At 56.7% G+C, this 12,716-nt stretch overlaps 1 protein-coding gene across 1 annotated transcript in view; it reads left to right on the top strand.

Moving 5' to 3' along the window:
- The window catches only part of TCF3 (transcription factor 3), an 83,529-nt gene that overhangs the window by 40,582 nt on the left and 30,231 nt on the right, over positions 1–12,716 (top strand). The window contains exons 3-5 of the mRNA XM_066566124.1: positions 434–507; positions 1,540–1,636; positions 10,742–10,809. Of these exons, the coding sequence (XP_066422221.1) occupies positions 434–507; positions 1,540–1,636; positions 10,742–10,809 (239 nt within the window). The remainder of the gene's footprint in view (positions 1–433; positions 508–1,539; positions 1,637–10,741; positions 10,810–12,716) is intronic.

Raw genomic sequence — 12,716 nt, 5'->3', positions numbered from 1 at the left:
GATTGAATAGAGTTTGGCCCATGATCTTGTACCACCATGGGCAAAATTCAAGTCCTGCTGGAGCATCCAGATGGATGCAATGTGGTTTTGATTTATAGTTCAGTCCCTTTACTGCCACTCTCCGGGGGAAGGAGCTTCGTGGGTGCTCTCTGCAATAAAGGAGTTAAAATTCTTGTTTCTCCTCTTCCCACTGTCCCATGTTTTGAACCATTTCCAGGCTGTGGTGGGATGTGCTTTGAAGTTTGTGGAATAACTCCCAGTGGGAGTGGGAAGGTGAGGAGGCAGAGGGGAGGCTCGGTCACGCCAAGTGGAAGTGGTTTATTAATGAAAATATTGTTTTGTTTGTAGAAGGAAGAGTTAATTTTACGAGAACACCTTTGAGGCTTTGCTGATAAAGCAAAGTGTAACCTTTGTTCTTCCTGTTTTTCCGTAGGCTTGGATGAAAGGCCGGGATCAGGTTCCTGGGGAACGGCAGATCAAAACAGCTCCACGTTTGACCAAGGAAGGGTAAGGACAAAGCACAAACACCAAACTCCAACCAAAACAGACGGGGTCTTTCCCAGGCCTTTCAGAGCCAGGTCTAACCCTGGAACAGCTTTTCTTGCCCCACTTTGGACATGGGTTCTGTGAACTCTCTAGGGTTTTCCCCATCCTCATCTCCCCAGGCTTTGCTGCCTTGAGGTCCCCTTGAGGTTCCTCCTCCAAAAACCTCTCCCAGAGCTGCACTAGGATGGGCTCCTGTGGCTGCTCAGGCATCTCCCCCCCTGCACCCAGTGCTGGTGTGGGGAGAGGGGACCCAGGGGATGGGACAGGTCCCCAAAGGAGACACAGATGGGTGGGTTGAGGGATCTGAGTGGGTTGAGGGATCTCATGTGATGGCAAAGCTTCCTGAGCATCCACCCCACAAGACTTTGGGAACCTGAGGAGGGAACCCCTACAATCCACCACATTGTCTGGCCATGGCACCCTTGGTGGGGATGGAGACCTTGGGAAGGGTTTTGCAGGGAAGGAGTTGAGGCTGCAACACTCGTGAATGGGGTCTGAGTATGGGAAGAGAGAAATGCCACAAACTTCATGGAAATGGTGTAATTTTTGTTTTAATGGGTTTGTGTGATTCATTTTTGCAATGGCACCTTTCCCTCCCCTCCCATCAGCAGCAGAGCTGGGGCTGTGCTGTCAACTCTCATTTGTGTATTTAGAATTTATGCATTTATATAAATATATCTAAAAATATACATTTTTATTTATCCAGCCTTTTTCCCCTTCACCCCCCTGGTTCAGGGAGGGGCTGCCTGGCTCTTACCTGGTGGGTGCCAAAGAGCTGCCAGCATGGGGCAAAGTGTGGTTCCATGTCCCCTCTTGCCATGTTCCCTCCCTACAGCCTCTGCACTGCCCAGCTCTCCCTTGGCACGAGGATAAAATCCTTTCCATGCCTTTTCACAAGGAGCCTTTGGCTTTGCCCCTTCCTGGGGGTGGCTGGGCCCTGTCAGCCTCATGTTTCATCCCCCTGCTGTGTGTGACTGTCCCCTGTTGTCCCAGCAGAGCTATGGCGAAGGCCCCCACTATGGCGAGCACCGGGACCTGCCGTCCCACAACAGCATCTCCTCGTCCCCGTTCCTGGGAGCTGGACTCGTGGGTGAGTGCCTGCAGCTGCCTGCCAGCTCCCCAAGTGTTCTCCAGGGAGGTGGTACCCAGAGGGTTCCATCAGTGCCAGCTGTGCCAGCTGTTTCATGTCTGTGGTTATGTTTCCCTGCTTTATGGTAGCACCCTGAGGCAGGGGTGTCCCCTCCAGGTCGATGCCCCCCAGGATGGGCTGAGTGTGCCCCTGGGAGCTGGGAATTAGGGGTGGAAGAGATGCTCATTGTTGAGGATTTATGAAGGACTCAGGATGACCCTGCTTGAGTGGGGAGGTGGCACCAGATGATCCCACCATGGTCACTTCCTACCAGACCAGACCCCCTGGGTTACTGTGATGTGCAGTGTGGCTGTGTCACCTCCCAGAGAGCTGGGGGTGCTCCCTTTGCTGCAGTGGGGTTTGGAGGGGCCTCCTCCCATATCCTGCCAGGCTCCAGCAGCCTCGTGTGGCCCCTCCATGCCCAGCTCCAGGCAGGCAGCATGAGGAGCTCACAGGGACCATTCACCCAGTCACCTCTCCCAGCTCAGGGGTGGGAGGGGAGATTAAGAGCAGAAAATATCCCTGCTGGAGGGCTTAGAGAGCTCTAATGGCATTAGGTCAGGAATTGGGGTTAGTCCTCCCCATCTTTGCCCACGCAGGGGTGGTTAAAATGCTCCAGCACATGTGGAAGCAGCGGGGCTGGGGCAGGGCTTGCTCATGGTTGGAAAAGGAGGGGTAAGAAAAGGGAATCGTGTTTGAAACAGAAAATTCCCAACACAAAATCCCCCCTGTGGAGGTGGTGGCAAAGGGGAAGAGCAGAGCAGGGTGGTGCTGGGACAGGAGCAGCCACACGTGTGCCCCTCCTGGCCTGGGTCAGGGCTTGGGGCTCACTGTGAGCTCTGCCTCCCCCTTGCACCCCTTGTGCTCTTGGGGACAACGTTTGGGTGTCCCTTGGAGACCTGTGCAGGGGGAGGAGCCTTTCCAAGCCCTGTCCCTCTGCAAGGGAGGATCTTCCCTCTCCCTCTGTGCCCAGGAGGGTGTAAGTGGAGCACAGAGAGGTTTTTGGGTAGCACAGGGGAGCCTTGCTGCAGCTCAGCGGGGCTTGTGGGGGGACCCAGCCCAGCCCAGCCCAGCCCACACCTGGGGCCAGGGCAGCCCTGAGAGTTTCCAGCTGAGAAGGAGCTGCCTGGGGAGGAACACGGAGGTTTCCCCTTTGATGTGTGTGGGGAAGATGCCTCTGGCTGCCTCTCCCTGTGAGCCCAACCTGTCCCTGGCCTCCCTGGGGGATTCCAGTGGCTCTGTGGCCACACTGAGCCCAGGCTCAGGGAGCTGTGTCTCCCCAGGGGGCTCAGGGGCAGCACCAGGAGCTCCACCACTGAGATAGGGAACAGGCAGGGGGGAAGGGTTCCTCACATTTCCAAGTCCCCTTTGTTTCTAAAATTGAACGTGGTTAAAGTAGAAAGCATCGATTCAGGGAGCAGGTTACAAAATACATAAATCACTTTTCATTGTATAATCAAAGAATCAGAGAGTGCTTTGGGTGGGAAGGGACCCTAAAGCCCATCCAGTGGCTTTTTGGGGACATCTTCATTCTGTAGATGACACAATCCCAGAATGGTTTGTGTTGGAAAGGACCTTCAAGCCCATCCAGTGCCACCCCTGCCATGGCAGGGACACCTCCCACTGTCCCAGGCTGCTCCCAGCCCTGTCCAGCCTGGCCTTGGGCACTGCCAGGGATGCAGGGGCAGCCCCAGCTGCTCTGGGCACCCTGTGCCAGGGCCTGCCCACCCTCAGAGCCAGCAATTTTCTCCCAGTATCCAATCTAAACCTCCCTCTTTGCTCATGTGCTGGGAAGGAAGGACATAGAGAAGTGCAGGGGTGGGATTTTCTCTTCCTCTTTTCCAAACTGCTTCTGAAAACTTTTAGAGTGGCAAACTGCAAAGGGATAAGAGACAAACTGCAAAAGGACAGGCAGGAAAATAAAATAATGCTTCTGTAAAAGCAGAGGAAAAATGGGAGGGAAAGGGGAGTTCTGGCAATGGGTCCCACTTCTGCCAGGCCCTGGTTGCCAGCAAGGTGCCCCTCAGGGTGGGAAGTTCAATTCATGTTAATGGGGTGGTTGAGTGGAACCAGACGATTTCAAAATCTGGGGAGGTGGAGGGAGCATATGAGGATGAACATGTTGGGGTTGTTGATGGATGAAAGGTGTGTGAAACATCTGAGCCCTTCTCCAAGATCTGAATTTTTCTCTCTTTCCCACTCAGCCTCTGTTTCTTCAAGGAGGATCAGGAGCTGTGGGCAGAACCATTTTGGGAGCAGCCTGGATGCTCTGTGTTGGCACTGCTGGCTTGGGCCAGCAGAGAGGGAGGCTGAGCTCAAGGGGCCCCCCAAAGTCAGCACTGGGGCTCTGAGCACTCAGGGTGGTGATGGCTCCTTCTGGGACCCCCATCCTTTGGATTTTGTGTTCCTGCAGTCTGTGCATGTCCCAGGGCCAGGCTCCAGCCCCCTGTCCTCTGGGCATGGGCTTTAGGGACAGGGAGCACCTTTCCCCAGCAAAGGGACACTACAGCAGGCAGCACTTGTTGGAGAAATTGAGCACATGGTGATTTCTTGCCTCAATTTTCCACATGGAAAAGGAAGCTGTGCTCTGACAGTCTGGTGGGCTGAGGAGCTCCTGCCAGCCTGAGCTTTGAAGCAGTGATCACATCCCTTCCAGGGTGGAGCCTTCCCCTGTCCCTGCAGGCTGGGGCATTCTGGGGCCCTGGAGGGGGATCCCAGATCCAGCCAGTGCTCACCCTCCTGCACAGGCCCTGTCACCACTCAGACTGATCTGACAGGAGCAGGGAGCAAGGAGAGGAACTGGGAGGCTGCAGGGTGGAGTGGCCCTTTGGGTAAGGGAGCAGTGGAATGTGTCCAGCCAGATTTCTGTGCTGGAAGCTGGTGTCACAAACTCCACGAGCAGCAAACCCCATGGGATAGGCAGGGCTGGAGGGATCTGCCTGGCCCAGGAGAGAAGGAAAGCAGGTCTGGTTTGAGGGGAGCAGGACACTGCCAGCACATCCCTGAAACCCCCACAGGCTGCATCCCTGCCCTTTGTTCCTGTCCTGGCTGGGCCCTTTGGTGTCAGCCCAGCCCAAGCCCTCTTCCCCTGCCCAGGGCAGTGAGGAAGGGGCTGGGGGAGTACAAAGCTCTGATTTAATCCCTGTTGTTCCCTGCAGTGGCCCCAGGGAGGGACAGCCACTGCTCCTCACCCCAGTCCAGCCCAGTCCTGGGGTGGTGACCCTGTGGATCACAGGGTGCACACATGATCCAAAAGCAGCTGGAAGGAAAAGCACTGATTTCTGTTCAGCTGTTGAGATTGAGCTCTTTGGATGAACGTGGGGCACAAAGGGAGCTTGGCTTTAGGAGGCACCTTCAGCATGGAGCCTTCTGCTCCCCCCAGCCAGGCTCCCACAGAGCTCTGGGTGATGCCCCTGCTGCTCTCATTAAAGGCACAGTGTGAGGGGAACCTTCAGTTACTGCCCTCAGCCACAGCTTCAGCTCCACAGGTGATGGGGAAAATCAGAGTCCCTCAGGATGGACTGGGCAGGGACCTCTGGGCTGTGTTGCACAGGATGGAATTTGTCCAAAATTTGTCAAAAGAATAAGAAAATAAATTAGGGGGGACATGGAGCTGGGGAAGGGCTGAGGAGCAGCTGAGGGCACTTGGCTGGTTCAGCTGGAGCCCAGGAGACTGAGGGGAGGCTCCTGGGGGCTGCAGCTCCTGCCCAGGGCAGGCACAGGGGCAGGGGCTGAGCTCTGCTCTGGGACAGGGACAGGAGCCCAGCAAGGGCTGGAGCTGGGCCAGGCCTTGGCATGGAGCTCAGGGCAAGGTTCTGCCCCCCGAGGCTGCTGGGCACTGCCCAGGCTCCCCAGGGAATGGTGCCAAGGCTGCCAGAGCTCCAGGAGCTCCCAGGGCTGCTCAGGGTGTTGGGGTCTCCTGGTTAATGCCTGGATGATCCCTGTGGGTCCCTTCCAGCTCAGGATATTCCAGGATTCTGTGATTCTAAACCCCTGAATGGAGACACCATCAGTGCTCTGAATGAGGAGCATCCCAGGTGGGGGCTTTGAACCAGGTGAGCAGGGGCAGGACCAATGTCTGAGCCCTCCATTGCTCCCTCCTCCAAGTTTCCCAGCTTTGAGCCTTTGGTGCTGCTCCTGGAGGACTGGGAACCTCCTGGGGAGTTCTGAGCTGCCCAGCCTGGGGTGGGGAGGGGTGACAGGAGCATCCCTGGCTGTCCCAGGTCAGTGCCAGGACACCACACAGTGACAAACCAGCTCAGCTCGTCCCAGAGGATGAGGAGGGTGAGGAGGGCTTTTCTAAGTCACCAATTTCACAATTTAGCATTCATCTTCAGCAGGGGCAGGCGAGGAGTGGGGTGGTTAAACAGCAAGGAAACTGATAAGCCATAACAGATTTCTTTCTAGTAATTATTTCTAGTAATTAGCTGCCTTTCAGAGCAGTGTTCCTAATCGGGTGGGTATTGTTGGTGCCTGTAGATTGGGGTCTTCCTGGACAATGGGTTTAATCAGGGGGTGGTCGCTGCTCCTGCTTTTTTAACTTCTTTTTTTCCTCCCTGTTTTTAATCCCTGGCTGTGTTTTGCCTCCCCTTTCCCCCCAGGCCAGAATTCTAATGGAATTCTAATGGAATTAGCAGTGTGGGGCTGGGGGAGGTGCGTGGTGGGTGGTGGCTCTGCTGGGGCTAGGGTGATGTGGGGGCACTGGTTCTGCCAGTGGCTGCTGGAAAAACTTGTAGGCAGCATTTAAATAATTTTTCTTGGCCTGTCAAGTGCAGGGCCAGGAGTTGGACTTCGATGATCCTGTGGATCCCTTCCAACTCAGGCGAGTTCCTTCCCTCCACCCCCATATTTCAGGCTGTTCTGTGATTCTGTGGTCTGTGAGAGAAATGGCAAACCCATGATTTATTATTATTTAAAAGCAGTTTGCTCCGGTGGAGGTGAGATGCTGCCCTGATCCAGGGTGCCAGAGCCAATCCCTGACACTGCCAGAGTGGGTGGGAACCTCTGGGAAGAGCAGTTTATATTTTTCCACCTCGTCTCCAAGCTCAGAAGCAGATGTGCACTGGAGGAGTGGCACAAACAGCGTGGGGGGTTCCTCTGGAAAAGCCCTGGGTGAAGGCAGGGCTGGGGGAGCCTTCCCAGAGCCCCACACAGGCAGATCCTGCAAGAGGGAACATGCTGGGAGAGCAGGGAGGCTGGGAAAGGCTCCTTAGGCAGGGCTGGAGGCAGCACAGGCAGATGGGGGGCAGGAGAAGGAGCTGGCAGGGGGAAGGGCAGGAAGGGGATGCCAGGAAGATCTGGGAATGCTGAATGCTCTCAGCCAGTGTGTGGGTGCACTGACTCGAGGTGCCGCCACTGGGCTTCCCCTCCTTTCCAAAGCAAACCCCTTTCCTCTTTGAGGATTTATTCCCACTATATCCTCCTCCTCCTCCCACCTTCACCCTTCATGTCCATCTGCAGGATTTCAGTAATTCTGCTGGGAGCCAGGTGGGGTTTGGGGAGATTCCTGGTGGCTTTTCCCAGGTTACTGAGACTTGTCTCCATCCTGGTCCTTGCCTCCTTCCTGAGGCTTTGCCACCTTTCCCGGTTGGTGCCCCGGGCTGTGGCTGCCAAGGGGTGACAGGGTGGGTCTGGGCTTGCCACCTGTGCCATCTGCATGCCCACAGAAACAGCTCCTTCTGCTGGCAAGCTCAGCCTTTCCTTGCCTAGCTGTGCACCTTTTGAGTTTCAGCAGGTTTAGGTACATTCCAATCCAGAAAGGTGCCACTCTTCCTTCTGCCTTGTTTTCATAGACAGTTAAATGTAAAATCTCTTGTGCTGAATTTTGTTCTGTTTTTCCCTTGTTCTGTGATGATGGAGGGTGCAGGAGCTGGGGCTGGCCAGGGCTGCCCTCCCTTTGCCAATGTCCCCCATCCCATGGGGCACCCACAGACCCAGGGGTGCAGCAGGTGCTGAGTGAGGAATGAGAGACATCCAGAGAAGGTTGTGGGTTTGGAGCAGTGCAGAGCTGGCACTGGGTTCACAGATTCCTGGAATATCCTGAGCTGAAAGGGACCCTCAGGGATCATTGATCCCAGCCCCATCCCTGCACAGGCACCCCAAGAACCCCACCCTGAGCAGCCCTGGGAGCTCCTGGAGCTCTGGCAGCCTTGGCACCATTCCCTGGGGAGCCTGGGCAGTGCCCAGCAGCCTCGGGGGGAAGAACCTTGCCCTGAGCTCCATGCCAAGGCCTGGCCCAGCTCCAGCCCTTGCTGGGCTCCTGTCCCTGTCCCAGAGCAGAGCTCAGCCCCTGCCCCTGTGCCTGCCCTGGGCAGGAGCTGCAGCCCCCAGGAGCCTCCCCTCAGTCTCCTGGGCTCCAGCTGAACCAGCCAAGTGCCCTCAGCTGCTCCTCAGCCCTTCCCCAGCTCCGTGTCCCTCCTTTGGCCACTCTCCAACAGCTTTGGCTCCTTCTGATCTCGTGGTGCCCAAAGTGCCCCCAGCACTGGAGGTGAGGCTGCCCCAGGGCAGAGCAGAGTGGGACAATCCCTCCCTGGGCCTGGTGCCCCCAGCACAGGGTGGCCCTTGGGGCTGCCAGGGCCCAGCAGTGACTCAGATCCAACTTGCCCCTGACCAGGACCCCCAGGGCCCTTCCCACGGCGCTGCTCTCCAGCCTCTCATTCCCAGTCTGTCCCTGCATCCAGGGCTGCCCCATCCCAGGGCAGGATCCAACACTTGCCCTGTTAAACTTCACATGGTTGGGGATTGCCCAGTGTCCCTTCACCTTCCCACACACATCAGGAGCCCCTGGTTCAGCCCAAGTTCTCTGGTGATGGCAGAGGCTGCTGGATGGGGTTTGGAGTAACCTGGGACAGTGGAAGGTGTCCCTGCCCATGGCAGGGGTGGCACTGGATGAGCTTTAGGGCCCCTTCCAACCCAAACCATTCTGTGATTCCCCACTGCAGTCGCACATGGAAGCTGCAGTGTGTTATCAGAGGGAGACCTGGCTGCTGCTGTCCAGCCAACCCCCCCTGGCATTACCCTGCTTTTCCTCTGCTTTAGGAGTAATCAGAACCTGCCTGATTCCACAACCTGCTGTGTCCTTTGTGCCCGTGGCTGGTGCTGCAGTGGATCGAGCTCTTAAGCTCTTTTAGAAATTAGGTCATTTAGGAGATCCATCCTCTGACATTCTGACCTTTGTTTACTTAACGTTTAAGCCTCTGAAAAGAAATGGCAGCAGCACCCAGGGCCTCCTGCTGTCACTGCATGGAGGGAGGGGAGGCTGAGCTCTACCAGGACCTTCCCAGCAGGAATGGGGGTCTGGGCCTTGGGGCTCAGATTGGGGAATCCTCTCTAAAATTTTTGGGTTGAGTTCAAGACCTCCATGGTAAGGTTGCAAAATGAGCAGCCTCCTCTCTCTTCCCATCTGGCACAGGAATGTAAGAATCCTGGAATATCCTGAGCTGGGAGGGACCCACAGGTCCATGAGTCCAGCCCCAGAGCAGCTGGGGCTGCCCCTGCATCCCTGGCAGTGCCCAAGGCCAGGCTGGACAGGGCTGGGAGCAGCCTGGGACAGTGGGAGGTGTCCCTGCCATGGCAGGGGTGGCACTGGATGGGCTTTGAGATCCCTTTCAGCCCAAACCACTCTGGCATTCTCTGGTCTCTGGGCCTTGTGCTTCAGGGGGGATGGTTTGAGGCATTTTGCTTCCTCTCTCCTGTTCATCTGCTTCCCCAAAGCTCTCAGTGGTGTGGGGAGGGTCCTGCCAGCCCAGCATTGCCCCAGTGCATCAACAACCTGCATCTTAATGGCCTGGGGCTGGCTTTAGGCTAAGCAGATTGGCAAAATCCTGCCCCTCCCAATTTTGCTCACTAAGCCAGACCAGAGGCAGGATGTGATGTGTGATCCCCTTTTCAGGAAGGCTTTGGGGGTGGGGCTGGTGGCCTGCCTGTTCCCCACTAGAAGAGTGTCTGGTTGTGCTTTAGAGGGATGGAGAGGATCCCAAGGGACACTGTTGTACCTCCAGGCACAGCACTGAACCATTCCCTTCTCCCTTCCTTGTGTCCTTTGCTGCCCTGGCACCCCTGGGTGCTGCTGGCTGGGCCATGCTGTGCCCAGGGCAGTGACCATGAGAGTGCCAGGATGTTTTGGAGAGGGAACATCCCACCAGGTATCTGGGCTCCTTTTCTTTTTTTGGCCCTTCAAAACTTTATTTTCAGCTGCACGTGTGCAGGGTGAGGTGGTTGTGAGAGAAGCCCTCATTGATCCTGAGTGCCAGGACAAGGCAGAATGGCTCCCACTGCCACAGGGCAGGGCTGGATGGGATCTTGGCAATCAGGAATTGTTCCCTGGCAGGGTGGGCAGGCCCTGGCACAGGGTGCCCAGAGCAGCTGGGGCTGCCCCTGCATCCCTGGCAGTGCCCAAGGTCATGTTGGATGGAGCTTGGAGTACCTGGGACAGTGGAAGGTGTCCCTGCCATGGCAGGGGTGGCACTGGATGGGCTTTAGGGTCTTTCCAACCCAAATCCTTCTGGGAATCTGTAACTTCATAGGGGCACCGCTGGCATGGGGCTGTGCCCACACAGATCCCAGCTGGCTCTGAGGAGCTGCAGGTTTTGGGAAGTTGCACCTCCCTCAGGAGAGGGGCAGAAGGTGCCCAGTGGCCTGTGCAGAGCAGGAGCTCAGCTCTCCTTGGCTGGGATTGCATTTCCTGCTGTCTGGAAAGAACTCCTGAGGTCTGGTCACTTGTCCTGGCCCTTGGTGTGCTCCAGCCCTGCCCCTGCCAAGTCCAGCTCTCAGTGTGTGCAGGGAGCTTTTGGCAGGGGGCTGACACTCTCAGTTTCCATGGCCACAAACACTCCCCTGTGCCACTGCAGCTCCAGGCTTTTGGTGCTTTTGGACCTGCTCTCTGTGAACTTAAAGCAGCTCCTGCTTTGCACAAGCTGTCAGGCTGTCCCTTCATGGGAGGGCAGGGTGAGCTGCTTTATGGGGACAGGATTTGTCCCTTGGCAGGATCCACGTGCCTGGGGGCAAAAAAATCCCCTCCACTTCCCTCTTACCCCAAACCTTGTCTTTTCTCTTCTCCTTCTGCAGGGAAGAGCAGTGAAAGAGCCTCATACTCCACGTTTGGAAGAGACACAGGGATGCCAGGACTAAACCAGGTAATGATAAAATGCAGTGAGATTTTCTGCTTCATTTACTGGCTCCCAAGAGGGGGAGTCTGGTAATGAAACCAGCCTGGATTTACATCTCATCTCCATGCACGGGGTCCTGGGAAGCCTCTGCTCTGCTCCAAAACCTCTGTGGAGTGTTGGAGGCTCATATTGGTGTGTGCTGCTGGCTCAGAGGAGGTGAGAGGAGGTGAGAGGTTTGTCAGAGGTTAGAAAATGTTGGTTGTAGCAGCCTCTCACTTCTTTGCCAATCTTCTTCAGCCTCGCTCATTTTGTTATTGTTACTCCTGGTTTGTATTTGACCAGCCCTGACCCAGCCTTGCTGGGGAGTTCCAGGCAGCCAGATCCAAGCAGCTCCTTTCCCTGTGCCAGGCTGGCTGTGGGCAGGGAGCATTCCAGGAGGCTCCTTCCCCTCCACTGCCTGCCCTGGGCTTTGCCTCTCCCTCTTCAGCAGCATCTCCCACCTGCCTGGCCAGTGGCCAGTTCTGGGGAGGGTCTCTGAGGTGGTTTCTGTGCTGCTGCAGCATCATTTGAGTGAGTGCCAGGTGGAGCTTTGGCTTTATGGTGGGGCTGTGGGTGCAAGACCTGCAGCAGGAGCTCTGTCCAGCCCTGGGGCAGCAGGAGGACCTGGAGCTGCTGGAGCCAGGCCAGAGGAGGCACGGAGATGCTGCAAGGGCTGGAGCCCCTCTGCTCTGGAGCCAGCCTGGCACAGCTGGGGCTGCTCACCTGGACAAGAGAAGGCTCCAGGGACACCTCCGAGCCCCTGGCAGGGCCTGAAGGGGCTCCAGGAGAGCTGCAGAGGGACTGGGGACAAGGCCTGCAGGGACAGGAGCCAGGCAATGGCCCCCACTGCCAGAGGGCAGGGCTGGATGGGATCTTGGCAATCAGGAATTGTTCCCTGGCAGGGTGGGCAGGCCCTGGCACAGGGTGCCCAGAGCAGCTGGGGCTGCCCCTGCATCCCTGGCAGTGCCCAAGGCCAGGCTGGACAGGGCTGGGAGCAGCCTGGGACAGTGGGAGGTGTCCCTGCCATGGCAGGGGTGGCACTGGATGGGCTTTAAGGTCTTTCCCAACACAAATCCTTCTGGCACTCCATGATCTCCACAGCCCTGGAAGGGACCCAGCACACCAGAGGCACCTCTTGCAGACACAGCCCAGCCCTGTTGGGTCACCCCATGTGAACCCCGGGCTCTGCTGGGGGGAACAGCTTTGCTTCCTGTGGGGAATACCAGAGGTGTCAATCTGGGCTTGGAACACAGCAGAGCAGCCCTGAGATAACCTCTCCTGCTGCCAGCAGCATCCAGAAATAGCTTTTTGGGAAGGAGTGAGCACCTCCCTTTGATGTGTGGCTCCAAGTGCCCCCTCCGTGCCCGGCCTGCCCTGGGGAAGCAGTCCCAGCACCGGAGCCAAGGGAGGAGCTTTTGGCTGGACAGCTTTTATTTTATCCATGTACACACACACACATTACATGTTTTAATTTTACACAAATTTGTCATAATTTCCTCCTCTCTGAAGTGAGGATGTTTCCTTTGCTGGAGCAGCTGTGCTGGCTGTGCCAGAGTGGATTTCATTTACCACTGAAGCTGCTCAAAGAAAACCGGGCCCAGTGCCAAGTGTTGCTTTTGGATGTGATGGTTTTGCTGGGCTTTTGTGGAGGAGGGGGAATATAAGGTAACAGAAATGGGGGGGCAAATGGCCGGGAGAGGCCCCGGGAGAGGCGGGCACGGGGCTCGGGATCGGGTGGCAAATCCCACTTGAGGTGGAGAGGAGACAAAACCCCCTTGTGGGGGTGGGGGGAGGCCAATGGAGCCTCTGTGGCCCCCAGAGCAGTTGTTGCTTCTGGCTCCAGTTTGGGGGAGTGAGGGGGGTTGACTTTTTGTTTTGTTTTTGAAAAGATGAAA

This window comes from Molothrus aeneus, chromosome 27, assembly GCF_037042795.1.
Source record: "Molothrus aeneus isolate 106 chromosome 27, BPBGC_Maene_1.0, whole genome shotgun sequence".
NCBI lineage: Eukaryota > Metazoa > Chordata > Aves > Passeriformes > Icteridae > Molothrus > Molothrus aeneus.
This window is presented reverse-complemented; position numbering and strand designations above follow the sequence as displayed.